Source organism: Strix uralensis, chromosome 3 (genome assembly GCF_047716275.1).
Source record: "Strix uralensis isolate ZFMK-TIS-50842 chromosome 3, bStrUra1, whole genome shotgun sequence".
NCBI classification, from domain to species: Eukaryota; Metazoa; Chordata; class Aves; order Strigiformes; family Strigidae; genus Strix; species Strix uralensis.
In genome coordinates this window covers 90,439,389-90,466,306 of record NC_133974.1, presented here as the reverse complement: position 1 = coordinate 90,466,306, position 26,918 = coordinate 90,439,389, and the positions used below count along the sequence as shown (strand labels likewise).

General features: G+C 41.6%; 3 protein-coding genes across 3 annotated transcripts; 2 read left to right on the top strand and 1 right to left on the bottom strand.

Moving 5' to 3' along the window:
- The first annotated feature begins 1,177 nt into the window (after positions 1 to 1,177).
- CEBPZOS (CEBPZ opposite strand) lies at positions 1,178 to 3,625 on the top strand. The gene is made up of 4 exons (XM_074863313.1): positions 1,178 to 1,342; positions 2,873 to 2,917; positions 3,186 to 3,269; positions 3,386 to 3,625. Exons 1-3 carry the CDS (start codon positions 1,249 to 1,251, stop codon positions 3,266 to 3,268), a joined length of 222 nt encoding a protein of 73 aa, XP_074719414.1. The 5' UTR covers positions 1,178 to 1,248; the 3' UTR covers position 3,269; positions 3,386 to 3,625.
- Positions 2,792 to 20,034, bottom strand: CEBPZ (CCAAT enhancer binding protein zeta). Its single transcript, XM_074863312.1, has 16 exons — positions 19,881 to 20,034; positions 18,160 to 19,712; positions 16,901 to 17,132; positions 16,160 to 16,334; positions 15,463 to 15,551; positions 14,891 to 14,944; positions 14,094 to 14,196; positions 12,874 to 12,942; positions 10,383 to 10,449; positions 8,900 to 9,000; positions 7,436 to 7,496; positions 6,106 to 6,314; positions 4,999 to 5,082; positions 4,471 to 4,532; positions 4,303 to 4,384; positions 2,792 to 3,486 (listed from the first exon to the last, which is right to left on the bottom strand). Exons 1-16 carry the CDS (start codon positions 20,019 to 20,021, stop codon positions 3,347 to 3,349), a joined length of 3,222 nt encoding a protein of 1,073 aa, XP_074719413.1. The 5' UTR covers positions 20,022 to 20,034; the 3' UTR covers positions 2,792 to 3,346.
- Positions 20,035 to 20,261: 227 nt separating this feature from the next.
- Positions 20,262 to 26,910, top strand: NDUFAF7 (NADH:ubiquinone oxidoreductase complex assembly factor 7). Its single transcript, XM_074863310.1, has 10 exons — positions 20,262 to 20,405; positions 20,496 to 20,662; positions 20,788 to 20,868; positions 21,498 to 21,608; positions 22,556 to 22,766; positions 23,261 to 23,319; positions 24,042 to 24,155; positions 24,981 to 25,124; positions 25,463 to 25,636; positions 26,018 to 26,910. Exons 1-10 carry the CDS (start codon positions 20,321 to 20,323, stop codon positions 26,228 to 26,230), a joined length of 1,359 nt encoding a protein of 452 aa, XP_074719411.1. The 5' UTR covers positions 20,262 to 20,320; the 3' UTR covers positions 26,231 to 26,910.
- The last annotated feature ends 8 nt before the right edge of the window (positions 26,911 to 26,918 follow it).

Here is a 26,918-nt window from a genome sequence, read left to right as displayed (position 1 = left end):
AGAAATCGTTGGCATTACCTCTGCCCTCCCCTGAATTTGATATGTTTCTTTTTCTCCTCCCTTCTCACCTTTCTGGAAATGGAAGCTGGGTTGATCCTGCCCACTTATAATCTACAGAGCAGGAATTACTTTAGTAAGAAATCCCACTGAGAGCAAGTAATACTTGCAAACTCAGCCACCGGGGAAAACAGAATTGGAAAACGAATCAGCCCGGAAGAATGAGCAGCAAAATATTGTATCTAATCCTACATACCATTAATAGGAAAAAAAGCATCTCACAAAGAAAAGAAAGTCCCTAATAAGAAAAACCCCCAAGAGGTTTTATTTTGGCAATAAAGTCAGCCCCATACTATGGGTTATGAGAAACAGATAGTGAATAATAGAAAACAATTAAATCAAAACCATAAAACAGAAAGAACAATACTGAGAGGGAAGAGATGCTGCCATTTTAGGTTCTAAATACCCCCTCTGGGAGCTAGTCCGCACTAATGCCCTTTTTCACGTTAAAAAGACAATTAAATACTGAGATATTGCATGGCACAGGTTTTTTCAACATCTTCATGATAGAACTAGGACCCCTTTCTAATGGCCACAAGCCTTATCCTATCTAGCTGCAGAGAGCGAGCGGTGCTGGCTCCCCGGCGGAGCTTTTCCGCCAGCTGCAGCAGCAGGAGCGCGGTGCCGAGGCGCAGGCCTGCTCCCAGGCCGAGCAGCGGGCACCCGCTCAGGAGCACGGGGCAGCTCACTCAAGGCGGGGCAGCGAGGCCTGGCCCGACCTCGTAGCTCTGGTGGGCACACGTGCTGCCAGCTCACGGCTGAAACTGCGAGGCGAGGGCAGTGGGTGTCCCTGGGCAACACGGAAGGGTGGTGGCGAGCGGGACCCGCTGCCTGCAGCCAGAGGGGACCGCCGAGGGCGGACAGCAGCGGCCGAAGCCTGCCACCGGCACCCAAGGCCGGCCCAGGCAGCGGCGAGGCCGGGGCGGAGCCGCGGGCAGCTGAGGCACCTCACCGGCACCTCACCTCCGCCACCCTCCCCAGCCCCCGCCGCCTGCCCGCCCGCCGCTGAGTGCCTCGGCCTGACCCCAACCGCCGCGCTCGACGCCGGGTCGGCCATTACGAGAGCGGGCGGATGCGAGAGGGAGGAATGCGCCTGCGCGGCGCGCCCGGGCGGGGAAGGTGCGCGAGTGGCCGGCGGCGCGGGCGCAGCCGCTACCGCCGGTACCGGGAGAGCGCCGTGTCCCGGCGGCCATGGCGCGGCGCGTCGTGAAGGGGCTGCTGCTGCTAGAGGCGGCGGGGCTGCTCGGCGCTCTCCTGCTCTACCGCGCCATGGACCGCAGCCAAGGTGCGGCGGGGTCACAGCCCGCGGGGCGGGGGGGGCGCTGCCGGCGCCGCCGTGACCGCGGGGGTCCGCCACGCGGGTCTCCGAGCGCTTCTCACCGCCGCGGCGCGTACGCAGGCGGGATTTTTAAGAAAACCTGCGGCGTGGGGGTCAGTGGTTTGGCTTCTGTTGGCGCAGGTACACAGGAGTCGCTTGTTACGCGCCTCCTCAAGGACGAGCTGCTGGTTTAGTTTCCCAGAGGCAGCACGTGGCCGCCAGGAACAAAGCTGAATCTTGTGCGGTTTAGTAGTAACCGCATCGCCTCAAATAGGCACTTAGGAGAGGCAGGAATTGATTAGTCCTGTTTCAGGTGTCGCGTTCAGCCCTTGAAGTGATGCCCTACCTCCTGTCTGGGGCTCACGGGCTGCGATTTGACTTCCCAGGCAGACAGCAGACCCAGCTGGTACAAGGCAGCCTGCATCATCTTCCAGTCAATTCGGCTTCAGTCCCTCAGAGTTAGGACTCAGTGCCTAGGTAACCCAAAACTAAGCTTAGTTACTGGAGAGAGATTTGCTCTGCACAGCCGTGGCCTTACTTTGCACCGAGGGCTGGGCAGGGTGCAGTGCTGGCCTGACAGACCCGCACCCCTGCAGCCAGTCCTGGCAGGTGGGGGTCCTGCTACCCCCAGGTTGAGCGTGAGCCAAAAAGTGACTGTGGCTGTGGCCCACCCCTTTCAGCAGCAGTGTGGTCTTACACTGAGTTCAAGCTGAACTTCACCTACGCTAGATCAGTTTGCAGTTGTCCCAGATTCAGATGCCAGGAGACTGTTACACTTAAGCTATCTTTCTTTGCATTTTTATTAAAAAAATATATAACCAAAATGTGGAGGATAAATGTATCGGCCTTAGTAACTTAGTGCTGGCTATTCATGATTTGTCATTTCTCCCCCTTTTCAGTTCTAGGCCCTAATTCGTACATGCCTTTGCAGAAGATTTTCTTAAGCTGTAGTTTGTGTAGTTTGCTCATCTGACACTCAGTGCACTCAGAACAAGGCTTTAATCGCTTTCTTTGTGCTAGTACTAGCATTGGAAAGATCCTTCTATGAGCTGCTGTAAATCATTAAAATAGCATAAAGCTATCGTTACACGACTCTACTGGGTTGCCAGAGCAGCCCACAGAAGGACTCAGTGAACACCTGAAGCTGTGTAAGGAAACAAAAGTAGTTTTCCCAATTTTCATTTGCATGTCAGTCTGTGAGAGGCATTCAGCTTCCTATGAATCTGTAGCTTGATCTGTAGCTTGTATTTAGTTATCACAATTGTGAGGAAGCTCGGAAAACACCATGATCATAGGGCTGCACATATGAGTAACGTGAATACAATGTGTGATACAATTTTTTTAAGAGTAAATACAGATCACATTATTTAATGGTGGCTGTAACTAAGGAGCTCAGACAAAGGTAAAACTAATCAATCTAGTTAGAAAAATAGTGCATTTAATTATTCATCTTAAAATATGTTGGGTAAAGTAACTGTGATTCCTCTTTCTTGGCAGATTTCAGATACACAATGCAGAAGAGGTTTCCATCAATTCTGGAAGGTAGGTTTGTAGTTGTTAGCTTCATCAGAAGGATGCCTGAAGCTTCTGTTGCATCTTATGTATAAAACCGACTTAATAATTGCTTAGAACTTACCCCAGGAGACACTGCAGAAGTGTTTGTTGTTAGGCACAGGTGTGGCTGGAGTGTCAGACTGTTGGATAGAGTCCTCAGCACTGGAGGACTATACATCCAACAAAACTAGCCCCAGAGTGGCTCGCCTCCAGACAGGCCTAACTTACAGCTGACATGGATTTTACTATTTTTCAGTGTATTACAAATCCAACGAGTGGTCTGGAATTCACGGCATAAGGGAGAATGACCAAATGGCATGGTTAAGCAGCAAGAACTGAAGTAAGAAAGATGCGTGATTAATTAAAAAATTATTTTAGAATAATTATTATAAAAATGTCCACATTAAAATGTCCAGTTCATTTTTTTGATTTCTTGCCTTTGTATTTGTTTTTCAGCCCTCTGTGCCTGAACTGTTTCTTCTTTTTGATGATGCTTTTCACATCCCTGTTGTGAAGCCACTTGTCCCGCTCTATTTCCCACTGGATCTGTTTGACATCTGTAAGAGAAAAGGTGAGAAATAAGGAGCCAATGGATACCTCTGACCATGATGTGGAATACAGATGAATCATGTAAAAGTTAAAACTTGGCTGTGTTTATAAACATTAATAAAGTGCAAGCTGCCTGGTTTTTTTTGACACCAGAGAAGGTTTTGGGTTTTTTTCATTTCACAAAACATACCCTACTATCTCAGAATCTCAGAGTTTAAGACCACTCTTGCCATTGCTTTGTGTTTTACTAAAGCTAGACACACTTGTGTTAGGACACCGTGTTTGAGTGCTGCGGTTAACATTTTTCAAGTGACACCAGGAAGACATGTAAGAGCTCAACAAAGGACTGATTATTCAATCAGTACATACACGTTATTCATGAGAATTTTTTCTGGGAAACTACTTTTGCTTCACTGATACTGCAAGGAAATACTCTGGTAGGTAGGAAAAGACAGCCATGCCTTATGCCTTACCTTCACAAGACTCCAGGGGACACTTTAGCAGAGGAAAATTCACACAAATGCTTGACAAACAGCATGCTGCCCATCCTTATTTACAGCACAAAAGGACCACATAACAGCCTCTTCCTCTTTTCTGAAGCCTTATTCACTCCAATAGTCACATTTAATATGAACACTGGGCATCTCTTAGTTCTCTTCCATTATAAGTCATGTCTTACTGACACTGAGCTACTGTCCCTACTGTGTGATTTCTGACCGTGTGTGTATTTCAGTTAAAGAAGGTACGTCTTTTTATGTACAGAATCTGAAGAGAAAGAAGTCAAACAGCATTACAACTATTTGCTATTTGTAGCATTTACTTACTTGCATTATCTCTGTTGGCCATGGCGTTCATTCCAATATTGTCAAACTTAGACCCAGCGTTTTCATCCAGCAGATAGCCAAACTTTAAAGAGAGAAATGTTAGTATATCATTACTAAGAAACAGGTAAAATGCTTGATCACTTTTTGCTAAGCACTGATCAAACTCACCTCTTCTGCAGATGCCAGTATACTGGCATCTTTGAGTTTTCTCTTCTTTCCCCAGTTGGATCCTTCAAACAAAAATTAGTATTCTTACAAGACAGAATTTCAAGTTCACAGAGACACTAAAAGTGTCACCATGTTTTTAATTTTTTTTATTATTTACTTAATGAGACCATCTAAAATAGCTGTTATTCTCCACCTCCCCTAAAAAAAAGGAAAAAAAGTTTCCAACCAAGAACTAAATAGCACAAATCTGTGCATCACGTGTTAGTAATAGATGCACAAACTACCAGTACAACTCCATCCTTCCTCCAAAAGTTCCTCCTTCGATTCCCAGTCCTTCAACAGCAGATTGTCACTCTGAATTAGGCCACACTGGCTGAAGGACAACCTTCATTTATGGTGTATTCAAACCTGAACCTAGATCCAAAAGTGTAGATAATCTACTGTACTAAAACACTCTGATTCCAAAGTTTTTCAGATGGTATTTGTATTAAGCCTTCTCAAATGGAAATCACAACAGTGTTTCCTTACCTTCAAGTGATCCCACAAAATTTGTATCTTTCTTTCTCTTGCCTTTTTTACTGACAGACTTCAATTGCTTGTCATTGTTCGGGTCTGACATTAAAAAAAAAAAAGATACATCAATCCCTCATTCTCACACCATGTACATGTATTTAAAGCACAGCAGAGACTAACATTTCTTTTTAGGCACATTTGTCATAATGGTCTAAGTCTTTAAAAAAGTTTAAAATGGCGCACACAACCAAATCTGGGATTTCTTCAACCCAGACAATTAAGAATTGGTCAGTGGTGTGCCATTTTTTATGCTTGTTTTCCACAGCACCAAAAAGGAATGAAATACGATACTAAGATACATAAAACATGGAGCTAAAAGCAGGTGTTATGTAAACCTTGAATGTCTGCTTGGTAAATTTGGTGAAATAATAATCTCATGACAGATTAATGTGTTAACAGCTGTAGGAATAGTTTACCTTCTCTACGCTGTCATCTTCCTGTAACCTTAAGTTATTAGTTGAAATACTCCATTAATCTGTGCTTTTCCAGCCACATAAAGTGTATACTATGTAAACTGCTTTTCAGTTGAAAAGATAATAAAAACATGCAGGCAAAACAGTAAGTTATAATTACAGTCATAACAATAATTTTGGTGCATAGCTGTATTAGAAGAGTAAGCTGTTGCTTATGAGACAGCAATTTAAATAAGTTAGCTCATCTAAAAAAATCAACTAGGTCTAAAGAAAAAAAATTACCAAGTACCAGATTTTTTTTTATTTTTATTTTTTCTATTTGGTATCTTTTAATATTTCTGCCTACTGTAGCCAGTTATTTGTGTATAAAGCTACTGCTGTTACTGCCAGTGTTTTCAGAATGAAAGAAACATGTCTCATTTACAAGTTTTTATACCCAGATGCCTAATTCCCACTCCCACCTAGAAGACTGTGCCAGGAAATATTTCTCTTAAGACTTCATTGTCCAGAGAAGGACTTGTCAACCCTTTACTTAAAAAAAACCACCTCCCACCGAGGTAACTAAGTCTGAAGTTATGTACGTAATTACATATTAGATAACCAAGTTAAGTTTTTTCTTCTAGTTTTTTGATAATAAATGGTACTTTACCTAGACTGTTATCATCATCAGACACATCCATAAATACACCTCCGTCTTCATCCATATCCTCTCCAAAGTCTTCCTCCATACTTCCTAAGGAGACTTCCTCATCATCCAGATCACTGAATTCATCTTCATCACCAGAATCCTCCCAGTCAGCACTGGATTCCTCACTTCTTTGGCCTTTCTTACCGCCTTTGGTTTTCTTTTTTATATTACTAAAAAAATACGTAACAATCTTAGCATTTCATCTGGCAAAATACTGTTTGCAGCTAGATATCTACCATCAAACACTGTGTTAGAAAAGTTCAACATCATTGCAAACTACTGTAAATGTAGGCTGAGACCTAAGAAACATGTATTATGCACTCAGGTATGTTTTCAACATGGGCATAAGAAACCATAATATAAAAGTCAACCATTTTAAGAAGTTCTGGAGAGAATCCTATTCTGAAATTAAAATACTGAAGCTGACATTTCTGTAATCTCCTACGTGCTTTTGCTCCTTTTCAGAAAGTCTTTTCTGTAAAGCACACAAACTGCTGGTATCCCTAGCAACTGCTAAATGGAGAAGTAAGACTTTTTTTTTTTTTCCTTAAGAAAGGAAACATGGTTCTTCACGTACTAGGTGGTTACTTGTTTTTTGTCTCCTCTTTGCTATTTTTCACTCACACCAGTCTGGATCACAAAAATGTTCCAGTTTCACTAGAAAATTAAGCTTTAATTCTGCTTTCACCTCAAGAAAAAAAGTTTCTGTGCTGATTCAAAAGCTGTACTGCAGACACTTTAAGTAAAAAAGAGACTACTTAAATATTCACAGTTGGACTTGATGATCTTAAAGGTCTTTTCCTTCGATTCTATTACTAAATGATTCTATGATTCTACAACTAATGAAACTGCTGACTCCCTGAGAATTGAGCTCTGTAATTCTGGATTCCACAAAGTTAATTTACTGCGTTAGATCCAGTTATAACCAGTCCCTATAGTAGCAGTACCATTATGCCTCATTCTGCTTACTTTTGTACTTGGTAATTCTCAAACAGAAACCTGAGACAATGAAAAACAAGTAAGATTTTACCTTGCTTACTGGGTCACTGCATTGTATAAATAAAATACTACAGGTCTCACATGTCAAGCCAGCAAACTGTAAGCACCACAGGATCACGACGGTCCATTATGGGACATGCAGAAAAGCAGCATTACCCAACATTCAACTGCTATTGCCTTTTTTGCAAGGTGATGTTCTGAGTCTTTTTGAAAAAGGTCTATCCAATTTTGCAGAGTAAAACTCTATATAGATATTAAAACAAGAAATGAAAGAAGCGATTTAAAGTCTTACCCAGCAAAATCAAGGTCATCATGGTCAACATCAATGGCATTATCAGCAGCTTCAAATGTATCTAGAGGGAAAAAATTGTTTATTACTACAAAACAAAGTCAAACAAAAAAATATGAGGTCATTGCAAAATATATTGGGTTTAGGTATCATATTCCTGAACAGTTTATATGATCTGCATCGGTAACAAAGAGCCCAGATACCAAAGGGTTCATACTCCTATAGAAAAATACTCCACAAACAGTTACCTAAAGCTAACTGGGCTTTTTTCCAGGATGTAATTTCTGGCCAGAACTAGATGGTGTGGGAAGCAGAGACACAAATGGACACACAATTCCCCAGTGATCCAACTTAGCTGGCAGGTGGAATATCAAAGTCTCAAACACTTGCTCCAAGTCAGATAGAACAGAGACTCAATTAAGATACCCCAAGCAAGTGTCCTGCCAGCTAATCTGTATGGTAATTTTCAGATTAGAAATATTCACTATAATTTTTGACAGAGTTTTTTGTTGGTTTTTTTTTTCAACAGCAAGGAGACTAGAGGCTGAAAGCTCCTATCACTGGATTCACTTAGCAACAAATTGCTACATAAAATAGCAAGTAAAAACAATCTGAAAAATTACTGTTCTGTTTCAAAGAGTAAAAGCTAACATTAAAAGCTTCTGAATTTATGGAGCAAATTCTCAGAGAGAGTTATTAGAGATACTAACAATAAAACAACAAACACAATCAGTAACAGATTCTTGGTGTAACTAAGACCATACTAATTGTGTCACTAAGGAAGAATCCTACTGTGGGAGTTCAGAAATCTCAAAAAATATTGTACAAAACAGTTACGGAGAGCTAACTGGATTATTTGTTTTTCGAATACATGTATTACTGTATCAGTAAAATATGAAATCATAAAATAATGGACATTTTAGGGTACACTAACAAATTTAGATCCTGGAACAAATCATACACTAATTCTGAAGCAAACAAAGTATGTGCTACTGGAAGAGCTAAAGACCACTGCAGAAGTTTGTCAAGGACCTAACTGATCAAATAATCCCATCAAAGATGTCAGGAACGATGAGAGAAACTGTAAGGAAGATTGAAAAAGGCCAAGCAGTAAAAAAAGAATAGAAACAAATGTTACATGCTGTTATTTAGCTCTCAGACTACATTAGGAAAAGAACAAAAAGGCTTGAACTGCCACTCATAAGGTTCTGTTCAAAACCAGACAATTTCCAGTCATTCGAACAACGCTACTGGAGTAGTGAGAGCAAGATCTCTTTTATGAGATGACAATCCAGCTGGCTTATGTGATGGGTAGCATGAACAGGAATTGGAAAGCCAGTTTTCTTCCACTTCCATATTCCTGTATCAGGCTCTTTTATAGACTATAAACTATAAAAAGGACAAATTAATAATTTGCAAAAGCAGGAAATACTGGGATAGTTACTGCAAGGAAAAACACAACCTTACCCAATGCTCTTTCAAATTCATCATCATCTACATCTTCCACGCTTTCTTCATCATCCTGACGCTTTTGTTTCTCTCTCCTCTTATCAAACTTTGAATAAAATCTGAAATAATATATTGCTCTCAAACACGGAATTACAGGTGATAATCTTTATAACAAGTTTTTTAAACCAGCCTGCAGATTGTTTCACGTTTGCTTTGCCAGTTGAAAATTGCAAAGTAATGGTTTCAAACACATCCCAAATCAGAGATTCATATTTTCTTTGTTTTTCAAAGAGTAAGCAACTACTGCGAGATTTAAACCAAAGAAATTTCACAGCCAAAGGTGCCAGAAATTATTTTGAACATAGTGAATTTATAAAAGGGCACAAGAAAAATGTGAAAATCTGCCTTATACTGATAAGGAAGAAAGGATCAAGTTCAACTTGAATCTAATTGAGGGGAAAAAAAAAAAAAAGAGATTCACCCATTAAGTTCTGTTAAATTTTCCCCTGTAGCCCTCTTCTTTTGTGTGCTTAGTTTTACTTTCTGTCAGTCACTTTAAACCACTTTTTCTCCTTCATTCCATGTTAAAGAACCACCATACACAGGAGGCAAATTTGATCATATACAAGAGCAAAACAGTACAGCACTTTGTATGGAAGACTTTAAATGTGTAATCTCAATTTCAGTCATCTTCAGTATAACAATAGTGTTAACTTTTCAGACAGGGGCATGTTTTTAAGTTGCTTTTCTTTAATTTCAAAATTAGTATCACCATTTTATTAATCAGTATTATAATACTAATTAAAATTAATAAGTTCCATTAACCTTATACTTCAAAAATTTTTAAAAGCCCCTACAGCAATGAATATATTAAACAAAAAACCCCTTAGTGAATTAAGCAAAATAAATGAACACTGATCTCCTAAGGAGACACTCACAGGTATCCAGTATTTTGATTTAAGAACAAATCTTTGCCAAATGTGTACCACTTCAATTTTAGTATTACAGCTGCATTTTTCTATCATAATCTGAAAGGAGAGTCAACTAAATGGAAAGAACTATGAATTATAAAGAAAGAAATACACAGAAAACTAGCTCCTCTGACTTTTTTTACATTGTTCCATTGCAATAAGCTTTGATGCTAATAACATAAGCAAGGTATATTCCAGGTTTTTTCAAATATACTTCGAATGCATAAGAATTACAATCCACAAGACATTGATCACTACCCATTGGTTAAGGTCTCTTGATTATAATGTCAACTTACTTGACTGAAGACTACAAGCACTGATTGCCTTTGTTCATAAGTGATATTCTTGCTCAAGCACTTCAGGCAAATGTTGAAATTATGCTCTAAGGAAAGTACTATCATCACAAGTCACTCAAATTAATCAAATTTTGCAAACACTTGAAATACCAGGGAATACTAATGAAGTGTAATGGGTTTTGATTGCATCACATAAAAAACACTTAAAATGAATGTTCACAAGTATTTCATTACCTGTGAAAAAACACTTCATCCACAGGGATTTTGCTTTCATCTTTGGCACGGAATTCCTTACTGTTGACTGCAAAAACAAAAAAGAACTGATTTTACCTCAAGCTGAAATGATTGTTATTCTTTTAAAAGGTTAGGCAGCACACACAGACAGAAGTATGCAGATACCCAGTGTCATCTGTTAGATAAAGTGGAGCTCATCTCAAAACTTCTTCAGACCAACAGTTCTCAGTGTATATACTGATACATAAATATGACAACATGAGCAGGCCCCATGGAAAAATTCAAGAGGCACTGCCCTAGCCAGGTTCTAATCTATGTATCAGCAAGGGAGGTTTTGCAATCACCTACAGCAGGAATGCACATTTAAAAAAAAAAAAAAAAAAAAAAACAAAAAAGTAAGAAATAAGATAAGCTCACTGTCATGCACTAAAATACTGAAACTGCTTCTGCCCAGTACTCCTGGCAGTAGGAGAAATGCTCATCTGCAGCTTCAAGGCAGCAGCATGCACCAGCTAAGCCTGTTGAAGGGATCAAGCCTCACCCTGCCTCCATTTCGGAAGAACTGAGGCAAAATGTGACACTCTGCAACAGCAGATCGACTGGGGTACTGATCAGGTTCCCTGTGGAGAAGCTTTTTACCGTCAATACCTTCCCCTTTCCTCCTCCACCTCAGAAGTAATCAAAGGAGAAAGAGCTACTGATTATCTCAGTGGGCACAGACTAAAATATTTTCTAAGTGGCAAGGGTCCAAGTTTGTGAAACCAGATGAGCAAGCATACTCACAGAAGGACTCTTCAAATTAATAGCAGAAGGTACCAGAGAATTTGCAATCTCAGTTCTCTAAGCCTCAGCAGAGCCCACATACGTGCAACAAGTGCAGATTTTTGTATCCATATTAATATATCTGTATTTTTTATATTGGATGCTTCACTTATAGAACACTTAACTTCCTCAGTTACAGTTCTAAATGCTCAGTCTGCTCCTTCATCTCAGAATAAACTAAATGCGATAAACTGTACCTTCAAATGCATTCTAAGTAAAAAGTCCTACTTTGATAGCCATAAAACCATGCATCAGTAAAGGTACATCAGCTAATCTGTATAACTAAAACCTCTGTGCCACACAACAGACCCAAAGTTAGAGGAAAGCAGATCCCTGGGAATGTTAGAGATTCTGCCACAGAAGAAGGTACCTCTTCTGTCCTCAAGCAACATGTTTTACTGATGGTTTACCCTGATTTTTTAACTACTGGTTCTTACCACCAAATTCTGCCCTTAATCGTGGGAAACAATGGGACCAGACAAAAGGCAGCCTCTTTCTGGAGGCAGGAAGGTTCTTAGCAAAGTAACAGCGACAAAGATAACTTACAGTAACCCTAACAATAGCTGCAGCTGTGGCATTGTATGGAGTAATCCATATCATTTAATGAAAGAGTTTAAGATGATTTAAATCATTATATAAATCCATTTTCTGAGATTTTAAGTTGTTTTTCAATCATAATAAGCAGAACAAAAGTGGTTATATGATAACTTGAAAACAAATAAAAACATTAACTACACAATACTACTATATTAACTACTGCTAGATCAGCATATGTTTTAAATATTTTAATAAAATTTTCGATATTTTTAAGAACTTCAAAAAACATTTGTAAAATTAGGATACCAGATATAAGAAAATTTAGTTGGTAGTTTAGAAATTCATGTCCCTCTGGAGCTAGTACCCTAAATTGATCTTCTAACTAGAAATATCATTAACTGTTCTAAGACTTTTTTTAGGCTTTTTTTTTTTTTTTTCCCCTAAGGGGTCACATTGCCAGCTACAAGCAAATTTGTAACAATGTTGTGAACTTTTTATACAAGACTGAAAATCTAGTCTTTACCCAGGTAGTCTATTTCCTTTTAGGGGGATGGAGGAAAAAGGTAACTTAGCATAAGAGAAGGTATAGGAAGCATATGCAGGTCATAGCAAAAACAGCATTGAAAACAAAGCATGCAGTTTTCAGTAACTCTGTCCTTTGCTGTTACACATTTCTTAATGGGATGGCTAAACAGAGGGTATGATCTTCATCATGCCTTGCCTAACAAAAAGGAGTTACTACAATAGAAAGTAATTTACAATTAGGGGGAAAGAGCAGAAAGAAAAGAAAGGTATTTAAAAAAAATTTCGTGTGTAAAGCCAAGTGCTACAGTAGAAAATAAAGCATCTTCCTACTCGAGAGGTTAACAGTTGACGTAACTGACTTTCTCTATGTCATTTGTTCTTAAAATGATTCAATGGATCCAAAGTTTCAGCTGTGGAGATTCCACGCACCCTTACAAGAGGATTAGACCTGATCCTGAACATCAGGCACCACCACTGCACTCCTGATAAACAGGACTTTCTTTTATTGCTAACAGAAATAGCACAAAAAGCGCAGATGACATATCTACAACAACCAGCCAAGAATTCTTTAGCCACTATAATCTTAACTGAAAAGGGGCTGGCTTACCTGCAAGATTCTGCATATCTTTCATAAACTGCTTCTTCTTTGGCTGCATTACCACACTGCTGGTGTTTTCTGTAGCAGAACATAAATCAGAAAGAAATTACTTTATTACTGCTGATACAAAACTGTGAAGAGTGGCTGATACACCAAAGGGCTTTGCTGCCATCCATAGGGACCTCAAGAGGCTGGAGAAATGGGCTGCTGGGAACCTCATGCAGTTCGGCAAGGGGAAGTGCAAAATCCTGCACCCAGGGAGGAACAACCCCACGCACCGGTGTGTGTTGGGAGCTGCCCAGCTGGAAAGCAGCTTGGCAGAAAAGACCCCGGGCGTCCTGGTGGGCACCAAGCTGAGCGTGAGCCAGCAGTGTGCCCTTGTGGCAAAGAAGGCTGGTGGTGTCCTGGGCTGCATGAGGAGGAACTTTGCCAGCGGATGGAGGGAGGTGATCCTTCCTCTGCTCAGCACTGGTGAGGCCACACCTGGAGTGCTGGGTCCAGGCCTGCACTCCCCAGTGTCACAAGAGGGAGATGTGTGAGAGAGAGTCACTACTGGAGAGAGTGCAGCAAAGGGCCACAGAGATGGTTAGAGGGGACCAGAGCACCTCTTCTACAAGGAAAGGCTGGGAGAGCTGGGGCTGTTTAGCCTGGAGAAGGGAAGTCTCAGGGGGATCTCATCAATGCATGTAATACCTGAAGGGAGGGGGTAAAGACGGAGCCAGGCACTTTCCAGTGGTGCCCAGTGACAGGGCAAGAGGTGATGGGCACAGACTGATACACAGAATGCTCCATCCGAGCATCAGGGAACACTTTTTCACTGCAAGGGTGACTGAGCACTGGCACAGGGTGCCCAAGAGAGGCTGTGGAATCTCTATTCTAGGACACATTCAAAAGCCGCCTGGGCAGCCTGCTGTAGGGGGCCTGCTTGAGCAGATGCCCTCCAGAGGTCCTTTCCAACCTCAACCATTCTGTAGTCTTTACATTCCCCTATCACTTTGCTTATTCCTGCTAGGTTAGCAGTTTCTGCACTGTGGATGTGATTGTCAGCTGGTTCCGAGTTGCAGACATCTCTCTTGCAGCCCTGAAGACTGATCCCACTCCTCTGTTGCACCACATACACCCCAAATACTTGACAAGCACAAAGGGTTGCTTGGCAATCTGAGAGAAAAAGAGTTTGGTCACCATCAATAATCAAGACCATATGCTAATATGTACAGAGAAGTTTGTACCTTTGCCTTTATGTAGTTTGGGATTTCTGTACACAAAGCGATCCAAGAACCTCATTAATGTGAAATCCTGCAAAGGGTCACCAGAGTACTGAATGTGATTTCCCTGAAAGAAGAAAAAAGCCGAAAATCATTAAGGTCTTCATTTCAGAAAGACAGCAACTAAACACAGAGGACTCAAACAGTCCAAGAACAACATTAAACCACACTTTAAGCAGACAAAGACTTGGGGATGCTTCATCACACAAGCCTGACCAGTTAATACACTCCTGTACGGGTTCTTATTTTTGGAATTTCATTATTTTCTTGACTAAAAAATACCTCCTTCACTCTGTTTCTGTAATGAACTGCCTTGCCATGTACTGTGCTAAGAGCAGTTAATGCTCAGCACTATTTGGATACCATATATTCAAATGAAAATAAATATTTTAAATATATATGTGTAATTTCAGTATTTTTAGCACAATACCGCAACACTATTAAAAAAGAATCTGTTCCAACAGCAGGGTTCCCCACATAAAAAACCCACGTTAAAGACACAGACCCAAACTCTAAAAAAGCTTTAAGAATCATGGAATACCCACATTTCTACCAAGTTAATTGCTTCTGTGAGCAGTCTCCTTTACATAAAACACTTTAACTCCATGAAATGCTTTGCATCTGAGTGCATGTTACAGTGCTGCAGAGCTGCTAGTTACGTGCAGAGTGCAAGGAGGCTTTATAATGTATTTTTTCAAATAGCAAAAGACAGCTAACATAAAAATCAAACTTCAAAGCTACAGACTAGTAAAAGCACTTACTTCTAGGATTGTTTTTGCAAAGAGGGCCACAGATGGATGAAAATGTTCAGAAAGCTGAAAAACATGAATCATTTATTTCTACTTTAAAAACAAACTCAATCATTACTCATGTTGATGTATCAGACTCCTGACAACACCACTATGTCCTAAGACCACTCTGTAACTCACCAAATAACACACAGAGGCATGTAGTCGCACAAAGTTGATGTGCTCTGTCCTTGAACAACCAAAGAACTTCAAGTTCTAATCTTCTGTTTGCATTAACTAAACACATTCTCACTTACTATGTTATTTAATTCAACACTAAAAAGCTTTAGTGATACAAAGCTAAGATCCAAAAGCCAAAAATTATGATTATTGTCCAAATCTCCACTTAAAAATTCACATTCTCTAATCTGGAATATCAGCACTGTATGTAACATGCACCAGCTTAAAGCTGAACAATGTGTCACCTTTAACCATTCTGTTATGTTACCCAGGTAGCTACTCCAATAACAACCAAGTTAATTTCTTCTCTCAGTACAAGGGCCACACTAAGAAACACAGTAATCAGCAACATGAGAATGCCTTACCTTCTTCAGTTCCCAAAGGCTTGTACTTTCAGCACCACAGTATAAAGGACTTCGGTGCATAGGATCATACAAAGCTCCACTCTTCCTGCCTGAGGGGCGGAGGAGATGAAAACAAATGTCCTCAGGCAATTTTATGAGAGTATTATTTTCATCTCACCATGACAGTAATGCTGCCCATCATTCTTAGCTGGACAGGCCACAGATTCAGTCAGGAGCACATAAGGGTTATATCCAGCTGCCCTTTCCCAGTGTGATCAGGTGCACAGGTGAGTTCCCACATGCTTCCAAAGAAGCTCCTGAAAACCTTGGGAAAGAGTGAAACTAGAAGCAAGTTCAAAGCTAGACAAACTGTTCTAGCAAGCTTCACAAGCAAATGAGGACTTGCATGTCCTGCCCTTGGCTACATTGCTCTGAAGGTGTTTGAACTTGGAAGCAAAAAATCCTGAGCCTGTTTATTGCTTAGGCACAAATGCAATAAGCTGCATAAAGTGAAATACACCAGCAGATTCATACAGTCTCTTCATCACTGCTGAGCTAACAGATAAAGAAAAATTATTCTGAGTGACTGCTTTGAATCAAACTTCAATTTGAAAAACTAAAATAATGTTGTAATCACTTAATTTTACAAGTCTTGATCAACACATCACTGTTACAGAATGTTAGAAATTAAATTAATTATATTTTCTTGCTAATTTACCTCCCCTATTCAGATGATGCACCCACGAGGCTGTTGAATTTGAATCATTTGTTTTAGCAGAATTTTCTGTTGTGCTCCTCTCTTCACCTTCTACTTCTTTGTCTGCATCCACAATTTTTTCCTCATCTTCTTCAGCCTCTTCTTGATCTTTAAAGCACTCTTCATCATCTGACTCCTAAACAACAAAAAACGTTAGCGAACAGCTTTTCCTCTCCAGTTTTATCCTGATTTATTAGAAAAATGCACCTACAGTTCTTAAGAATCTACTTATAAAAATATAAACAAATGATGGACAATGTTTAAGCAATACAGATTTTTGGTCTTGATACAGGACTTAAAATTGAACTTTACAGTTTACATCACACAAGTGTAATGGTCCCTCCCTGCCTGAAGAAAGAAAACAAAAAATCCAGTCCTGCCTAGCTATTCTTCAGACACTGTAGATGGAAGAAATAAACAGGCCATGTTTTGACAAAGCTTTTGGGAGAGGAATATTCACCTGCTTACTTATACAGCATTTAGCAAAATAATCCTCTCTCCATGAATGAAGTTCACAGGACCCACTAGAACGCTTAAAACACCTCCATCGGTGCAGGTTTTTAATGCAGTTGCAATTGCTCAAGTGCTTTCTCCCATAATATATTAGCAAACCCTCAGGTTAGTAATAAATAGGTATGGGAAAGGTGCTTATGAAACTAGCGCTTATTGAAAAAACAATGAGATAAAGAAATCATCTTATACCACATGATCCTGCAACTGGACCCTTAACTCTGGTTTTACTTTCAGAAGCTCAGACAGAAGGTACAGGGTTCCACAAATGAAGGGTGGCATTTGTCCACAAGTGACTTGAAGTAACCTCTTCACAAAGGCCTTCACGCGCCGTAACACTACATCTGCCTTCAGAGATTTATAGATGAGATTAAGAAACATGGATGGCTTTGAGCAGGTTGCTAAAGAAGGATCTAGAAGCTTCCTGTAGAACACAAAGGAGAAAATATTGCTGATTGTTATAATACACATAGGAGAATAATTGCTATTAACAACAATCATCTACATTTTTCAGAGTGCCATCTAAAAGACCTGTGACAGCTTGTTCCCCAATACTCAAAACCATTATGATCAACCCTGAACTGACAACAGCTGTGTAATATTTCTACATATGAGACACAAGATTAAAAAAAAAAAATCTGTACCAGTAAACAAAAAAAAAACTTGTAAGAAAATATAAAGAAACTGAGTTCAATTGAAAACAGTTTCGACATTTGAGATATTCAAAGTAAGAAACTAATCTGATTTATTCAGATGTTCAAAAAAATAGAAAGAAAATGGCTAGCAATTAGCATGCTTCACAATCAGACCAGGTATATGTGTTGGCAAGTTGTCTACTCCACATTTTTTCCAACCTGCCAGGCACAGGAAGACCCCTAAATACACTGCACATTCTGGGGGAACTTGAGTTCCCTTTTTTAAAATCAGCAACTTCCCTTTAGACAACTAAACAGAAGCCTGTAAGGATCTTACACAGAGTCTAAACAATCAGCTGGGACAAAAAAAAAGAGATACTTTCATAACATAAGGCTTTTCAACCATACAAATTAAACCAACTAAAGATTTTGTTAACATATTTCCCTGCCTCCCCATATGAAAAAAAGGAAACAAGATTTTAGGCTATTACATGACTAAACCACAGTAGCTGTAAAAGTGATTTCCGAAGCAGTAGTTATCTATTAGTTTCAAATAATATCTGGAATTAAAACATGCCTCCAGAAAACAGTGCAAAGGATGAAATGCATGTGTTGTGTTCTCAGGACCTATCATCATTTGCTTTATCCCCATGTTAAGTCAAAGAAATCACATGCATTTTCTTCTGAAATTTTTAGCCAATGAGACGCAAAACTCGCAAGATCTTAAAAGCAAAATAAGCGTTTCTACAACTTTAAATTAATGGCAACTACCTCGTAACATGAAATTTATGTAAAAAATGCAAGCCCATCACTTACTTGTACAGTGCTGCATAGTACCTGTCCGATACAGTCTGCTGAGAGTCCATCACTTGAAACAGTAACATCAGGGCCTGAACACTGGTACTGAAGTTCACAAGATGCAGAACTTTAAACAACGTGTCCAGTTGTTCTTTCACTTTCTCGTCACCAGTCTCAGCATAAGGGTAAGCTCTGTTCACCCCACAAAGAAGAGCACTGAGCATTTTGGATTCCACATCTTTTTTCTTAATGCAGTTCCGAAAAAAGCATAAGTACAACGTTACCAGTTTGTTGGCCAATGCACTTTCTTCATGACTGAGGACTATCTGATTTAGAAAGCAAATGGCATAATATTGAGTTTTCACATTAATGTTTGACCGGTACAAAAGCCTCTCCACTTCACTGCACACTACTCCCTTCATATTTGGATGTTTGTGAAGTAACGTCTCTAAAAGATAAGAGGCTTTGGTGGCGATTTTGTTCTGAGGGTCTCCCAGTTTATTTACCAGCTGAACAAGCAGAACTTTCTCCTGCTCAGGCTTGTTACAGAGAAGCTCATGGGCAACTGCCAGTGCTCGGGATTTCGTTGCTGTCAGAGAATCATGACTCAGTGCTTCTAACACTTGCACAAACTCTGCCACCTGCAGTTTCAGGTGATGCTCAAAGTACCACAGTATCAACCGTCTGTCTCTTGAATCCCTGTTGCCGCTAGACATCTTCTCTATGTTGTTAAATGGTCGCTGTGAGAAAGACCATAATTTTCGATTGTCTGGTAAGAGATCTGAAATGAGAAGCTCCTTGAAAGTATCCAAAGCCATGAGGCTCTGATGCCTGCTGCCCTTTTTCTTTATGAGGTTTACCAAGTTCTCAACAAACTGGAGACTGTGGACAGCACTGTCCTGAATGAGAAGGGTCATTGCTGCCATCCTGTCAGCCAAGGTACCCGAGGAAACAACAGTTTTCATCCATGCCGAAGAGGCTCCCTTCTGATAATCTGTTTTATTCTTATACAGGTCTATCTCATGTTGGTAGAGCTTTTGGGCCAAGACCTTATACTTGGACAGAAGCGTCTGATTTTGTGGCTCGGAAGAGAATTCATTGGTGTATTCTAGATCATACCATTTGACCCCTGGTTTAACCAGTATCACTTGCCTGGCATGAAATTCAAAATCTTCTTCCAGCCTCTCTTTTGGTGCTGAAAGGTGCTGGTCCTGATCACTGCCAGCTTGCTTCTTCCTGTCTTTCACACTGCTTGCCTTTTCCTTGACCTTCTTCAGTTTTTTCCCTTCTAACGATGGAGGATTAGTTTCTTTGTTGCTTTTCTCTTTCTTTGGGGGTTTCTCTTTCTTTGGGGGTTTCTCTGTCTTTGGGAGTTTCTCTTTCTCCTCGCTCCCGCCATCGTCCTCCTCCTCCCCCTCCACCACCAGGCAACTTCTCGCATACTTGCTGAGCCCCAGGGAGCTGACGAACGCCTCCAGCTCCCCTTCCTTCAGGTCGTCGATCGCGTCCTTCTTGCCGCCGTCCACCATTTCCTCTGCCTCGTCCACAGCGCACAGCATCACGTAATCTTGCTGTGGGCGGCAGCGCACGGCCGTTATAAGCGGACCCGGTGCGAGGCCGCGCGCTCCCAATGGATTCCCCCCCCCCCCCCCCCGCCCAATCCCTCACACGCCACAAGGGCCCGGCCCGGGGACTCCGGCTGTCACGAGCTCCCGCTCCCATTCCTCCCCCGCCCTTACCTTGGTGCCGCCGAGGCGCAGCACCTCGTCCAGCGTGAACCCTTCGGCATCTCCATCTCCTCCTTCTTCATCGTCCTCCTCGCCGCTGTCGCCGCCGTCCTTCTTCGGGTCCCTCACGCCGAAATCCCACAGCGCCGCCATCGCTGCCCGCCGGAAGCTCCTGCGCGCATGCGCCGCGTTCACTGCCGGCACGGCGGGTGCTCAGGTCCTGCAAGGGGGGGAAAGGCGCGCGCCGTCCTTGCCGGAGGGTGAGGGGAGGGAAGAGCGGGCGGGCGGCGTCTCAGGCAAATTTCAGCAGCTTTCTTACACCCCCAGCGGCGCGTAGCCGGTGACCCGTCCTCACGCCGGTGGCGGGATGCAGCGCGGCTACCAAGCGGCCAGGACCGGGGGAGGAGGAGCGGGGCGAGGAGCGGAGCGAGGCCGCCGCCGCCGTCGCCGTCATGGTCCCGCTGCCCGCGCGCCGCGTGCTCCTCTCCGCCGCCGCTCTGGGCCCCGCCGGCCGCCATCGGCTCCCCCGTCACCATGGTAACCGCCGCATTCTCCCCCCCCAGCCCCCCGGAGCGGCGGGGCGCCAGCCGCCCGGCTGAGCCCCCCCGCCCCCTCCTCTCCCCACAGCTCCGGCGGCGGCGACGCGGCCCTGCTCGGGCGCGGGGGGCCAGGCGGAGCCCGAGGGGCCCAGCCGGGCCACCGCCATCCTGCGGCACCTGCTACTCAAGCTGCGGGCCACCGGGCCGGTGACGGTGGCCGAGTACATGCGGGAGGCGCTCACCAACCCCGGCCAGGTGCGGGCGGGGCCGGGGGCTCCGCTCCGTCGCGGTCTGCGGGCCGGGGGCGCCGGGCCTGCGCTCCCGGAGCCCGTAGTGCCGCTCACCGGGCCCCCGGCTCCTCTTCCCCTCTCCCCCTGCAGGGTTACTATACGCGCCGCGGCGGCATCGGCGAGAGCGGGGATTTCGTCACCTCACCTGAAATAAGTCAGGTGTTTGGAGAGGTAACGCACAGTTCCGTGTGTCTTAAGTAACTTCTTTTCATTCTTAAGTTACAGTTGTTTTTGGAGGAGGAAGGGGTGTTGCGTTTCTCTGGAAGATTAGGGAGTCCTTTCTTGTGTTATAATTTGGCTCAGTAACATATTTTTATAAAGAACATGTTTATAAATAAAAAGAGTTATGGTAGCTTCTCAGTGTGAAAACTCTACTCAAAAATAATTTTCAGGTTTTGGTCGGGTTCAGTCTGGTTTGTGTATCATTTCCAGTAGTGAAGACAGGCCTAACGCTGTGCTTGGTGACACTTTGGTAAATGCATTGTGGTGAAGAACAGTCGTTAGAGGCAATTGGGCAGCGACCTGCATTTGAGCCTTAAGTAAAAGTTCTTGCTCCAGCCAGAAAGGAGTCCTACATGTTTCCTGAGGGAGAGTTGCTTCTGCTGGGCTGACAGCAAACAACTGCGGTTTTAATACTTAAGAGGGTGAAGTAAAGCATCGTAATGATTTTTTCAAAACTTTAAAATACAGAGAGAGATATTGCCTAGTATTAGTTATTATCAGACAAAAGGCAGGTACCACTTTCCGCAAGCTCTCAAGTTATGCTGTAACTCTGTCTTTGTGTTGTTTCTCACTGTCAGTTAATAGGAATATGGTATATTAGTGAATGGATAGCCATGGGCAAACCTAAAGCATTCCAGCTGGTGGAACTGGGCCCAGGGAGGGGCACTCTTGCTGATGACATATTACGGGTAGGTAATATTAATATTTTTTATTTACGGTTTTATTCCATGGCTACTAGTAACCAAATCATTTCGGTCAGGAGATTTGCAGCTTAGACTTTTATTACATATATGCATGTTTCTGAGACCAGGTCTCCCAGTTGAAAGCAGAACAGGAGCCAGTGTGTGCACGCTGTGCAGACACATATGGAATCTTGCAAATGCTGCTTGATAGAAGGGGAGGGCAGGAATATTGCATTACAAGTTATTTCCGTATAGGAAAGCATTATCCAAACTGAAATCCACTTAGGATGGTGCTGCTGTGGAGGGAGGCCTCTGTGCAAGCAATAGGAGAGAGAGGGGAGGATAATGACACCAAAGTGAGGTTGTGTTGGTTCCTTTGGGGATTTCAGGGGCTTATCTCTTAACCTTCTGTTAACCCCTTCTGTTCTATCATGCTTGTATAGCTATTAATTAAAATATTACCAATTCAAAACAAAATCACTAATGGGATTTAGTATCTCAGAAGAACTTGTATTCTATTTACATACGTTAATGAAAAAGAACTAATAACCGCAGTGAAATGCAGGACATTGAGCACTTTTTGTTTATGGTGTCTGGGAAAATGTAACCATTTTTCTTCTAATGCTAAACCCTCTGCAGGTATTAGAGGAGCTACTCACCCTCAGGCTATTACTGTTCTAAATTAGCGTTTCATGTCCTTACAACTATATAATGTATGCTGTATTTTGCTGACTTTATCAGAAGCAGAGCAGCTGTTACTAAATTGATGAAGAAATTCCTTTTTCCTTCTGGAGGAGCAAAATGCAGTCTCTTTTGCTGACACTGTTTTGTTAAATGAAAGCCAACTAAATCTTTTCTCTTGAAAAATAAATAATGAGATTAAAGGTTAATTCTGAAACCTTTAATGTATACAGCACGTGACTGTGCCTAATAGAATTCATCTGCCTTTATAGGTCTTCAACCAGCTTGCCTCTTTACTTAGTAAATGTGATGTCTCTATTCATCTGGTAGAAGTGAGTCCCAAACTCAGTGAGATCCAAGCGCTGATGCTGACAGGAGGGAAGGTGCAGTCAAACCCCGAGGACAAGTCTGCTTACATGAAAGGCGTTAGCAAGACTGGAATTCCCATTTTCTGGTACAGAGACATTCAAGATGTGCCACCAGGTGAGGAGCTTGAAAGTTTTGTTACAGGGATGGTGTCCTTCCTCCATTTGCATTCTTAATAATGGAGGACGTCTCAGCTAGCCTTCATAATGGATAGAAAAGTAGTTAATACACATATTTGTTCTTACTTCTTGTATGAGTCTGAGGCAGAATCTTGACTCATTCTCAGAACTGCTACCTATTCCGACTACCTTCATTTTGGGGTAGCTCCCCAATTTCATGTATTTTGACTTTTTCTTTTCATGGGAAACCATTTACTTGCTTTGCCTGAATCTCCTTTCATGAGATACTGATCTAAAAATTCATGGCTGGAAGCTAGAGCTAGCTGTAGAAATACTGTCTCTGATGTACCCAAACTGGAGTTAATGATAATTATTTCACAACCACAGGAACTAGTTTAATTCATTAAAATTCATAAAAACATTTTAATTTTCAACTGGAAGCTGCTGTGGAAGCATTAATAATCTAACGCATTCTTTTTCACCTTCCCACAGGTTACAGCTTTTACTTGGCACATGAGTTTTTTGATGCCTTGCCAATACATAAGTTTCAGGTATAGCAAAAAGATTATCATAATTGTAACCATCTATTTAAATGTATTTTCTCTTTGAAGAATAGAATTGTGGTGCCAGACTAGACACATGCATTGCATATGGCGGTAAAATATTTCTAACTGAACCTGGAAAATAAGGCTTAATTCAACTGGTAACTGCAAAATTAATAATTGCTCTTGAATAGAAAAACTTGTAGAAAGTTAAAGATTTCTTTTTTGCTTAGATAAGTCTCAAGTTTTTTCTTATTTTTTATGCTACATTAATAAGTTTTTAATTTCAACATCATATACTGCTACTAACAACAGTGCTTTGAAGGGCTTTTATTTGAATGGTAATGAGAATAGCAGAGTAAAGGCTAGTTAGGATTCAGAAGCAATGTTCAATTTCAATTTGATAATTAGTTTATGAAAATAAGTGGTAGAATTAATTATTTTGGTAAGTTAAACATTGCACTGCCTGTAGAAGAGGCAGCATTTTTATCAACAGCAATAATTCATTCCTTTCAAAGTGTAATTAAACCTGTAATCGTTGACTCTGCATCTCTGCCATAGATGTCTTCCAAGGCAGTTAGCAGAATTAAATAGGAGTGAATAACTGTTAATAGCATATAATGTTCTTAAAACTTTTGTGAAAATGCTCGACACATGAGTTCACTTCAAAACCCAAGATACTGCATCTACCCACTAGAGCATAAAATTAATACTCTGGGTTCATTAAACAGAGAATGGAGAAAGGCTGGCGTGAAGTGTTGGTTGATATAGATCCAGAGGTTCCTGACCAGCTGCGGTTTGTCTTGTCACCATCCAGTACCCCTGCGACAGAAAACTTTATTCAGGTAAGGTTATGCCTACCAGAGTTCATACTTACATCTTTACTCGCTCTTTCAAGTGCATTTACTGCTTCTCGGTTACTTTGACAGCAAGAGGAGGGCTCTCGGTCTATAAATTAGTAAATAAAGCTTACCATTTCTGTCCTGCAAAACTTCCACAAGCGTTTAACTTTGTACACTGGGAAAGTACAGCACAAAAATAAACACGTGTCAAACTTTGCAAAATCAGAGCATAAACAGACAAAACGCTTCAGAGAGCAAATTGAGGCAGCAGGTGGCAGGGAGTTGTGTGTTGGGTGTGTCACATCACCATCTCAACAGTGGCCCTGCCTGAGCCAGGCTCTCAACCTGCTGTGCATGTACTCGGTGCAGCTGGGTACTTCTGTGCTCTACTGACCTGTAAGGGAAAGCATCTAAGATTATTTTTTTTCTAAAGCTCACTGGATTCTTAAAGTTACAAAATGAAGTAGTTGAGATTAAAACCAACTACAGTTTCACATCAAAACGCCTTTTTGAAGGGTGTGCACAGCCGAAGAACTATTTTTATTTTTTTAGTACCACAGTAATGCAGTTTCACCTGATGCAGGTATTCTTGTTAGAAAAATGTTGATTTCAGTTGACTGTAGGTTGTGGAAGAGATGACTGAAATCCAGCACTCAGAGAACACTAATTTAAAATGACTGTTAGCAAAAGCTAGCTCAAGCTCTAGATAGTCTAGAGTACAGCCCTGGACCTCTGTGCCCCAGTGAAGTGATGACAATCCCAAGACATCGAGTGTGAAGAACTCTTGCCCCGTACTTGTTTGCTAATACAGGTGTTTTAATGCACTAGCCTGAAGAAACAAGAGATCATGTGGAAGTGTGTCCTGAGGCTGGTGTCATCATTCAGAGGCTTGCCTGTCGTATAGAAAAGGATGGTGGGGCCGCACTGGTTGCTGATTACGGTCATGATGGAACCAAAACTGACACTTTCCGGGTAAGTCATTTACTGTGAAATAATAAGCCAAAGTACCGTTCTCTTTTGTTTGTCACTTGGATCATTAGGTTCTTGTAAGAGAAAGGTCTTGGATGGACATAATAGCAAAAACTGCATTGTGCTGCAATCATAAAACTGAGTAATTGAGTTCTTAATCAGTACCCATACGGGTTTCTGTCAGATGGAAAGGATAATCTGAGCCCTTGCTGCATTTATCTCAAACTTTCAAAGTATAATTTGCTATTTTCACCCCTCGCACACAGAACTTACTCTTTACTAGCCCCAGCCATGGTAGCTAGGAGTACAGCAGAGAATAATCTTCCAATTTAATCTTTCAGGGTTTTCGGAATCACAAACTTCACGATGTACTGAGAGCTCCAGGCACAGCAGACCTGACAGCGGATGTTGATTTCAGCTATCTTCGGAAGATGACACAGGGAAGAACAGCCACGCTAGGCCCCATAAAACAGCAAGAGTTCTTAAAAAACATGGGCATTGACCTCCGATTGCAGGTACAATAGCACTGACAGGGGCATAAACCCTCCTAATCCACAAGCAATACTTTTAAGCAGCAAGAGAGCTTTTATAAAAATCTGCTTTTAAAAGAGTTGTTCAAAACAACATGTATGTATGAGATCAAAGAGTTGCTTCTCCTAGACATAAGTACTCTGGATCCCTTAAAGTAAATGGATCATTTATATTTAGGAGTATCTAATGCAAAAGTTTGCCACATACATTGATGTATGAGCTCCACTAGGGATCTCACCAGTTCTGCTGAACATTATGGTGCTGTTACATTAGTATAAGCAAAAAGGATGCAGCAAGAGATTGCAGGTATGAGGGAATTTATAGGAAAGCAGGAAGGGCTATAACCTACATTTTTTTTTTTTTAGGTGCTCTTGCAGAATTCACGTGACACAGCAACTCGGGAGCAGTTACTTCACAGTTATGATATGCTGATGAATCCCAAGAAAATGGGGGACTGTTTTAACTTTTTTGCCCTGCTGCCTCACCACAGACTTGTACATCCTGACAAGAAACATAAGCCAGAATCAAAGTCTCACTTACCACCTGTTGCTGGATTTGGTGAACTCTTACTGAAGTAATTTCAAAGATTATAGCAAAATGTCTGATAGTTGTAGCTTTCAATAGCAACATTTTAAATAAATTAAAAAGAAAATCAAAGTAAAAGGAATAGAGTCCTGCATTTTATAGTTTACTAGAGGTTGTGCAATAATGTAATTGGTATACTGCATATGCCATTTATAAGGTAGCTATAAGATAAGAGCTAAGTATTTTGACTTATATTTGACCTGAAGGTACATGAAATGTCACTTTACTTCTCCAGGCAATTTTTTCACACCACTCCACACTTCAGGGCCTAGCCCCATTGTGGTAGGCAGTGCTACTTCAGAGTAAATCCAGTGCAGCACATTAAACCTGTTGACTGACCTCCTCAAAGCAGTATGTCTAGAAATCAAACACCGCACCTAGAGAAACCGCGTACACAGGATGAACACTGTTTCAGGGGTTTTTACAATAGAGGGAGTGTCCTGCTTTAACCAGGATAAGGTTAAGTTTCCCCAGCAGTGGGGGGGGGGGGGGGAGCTCTAGCCAGGTTATTCAGATACCATGCTGGTGTCACATCCTGGCGCGGGAGTGTGGGGGTGTGTGGTTTTATACATCTGGTCCTCTCACTGCTGTATTGGTAGATATACTTTGCTCTGTTCATTGTTATCACTTATTGTTGCTGTTGCACTGTTGTATTAAACCTTTCCTTATCTCAGCCCTGGG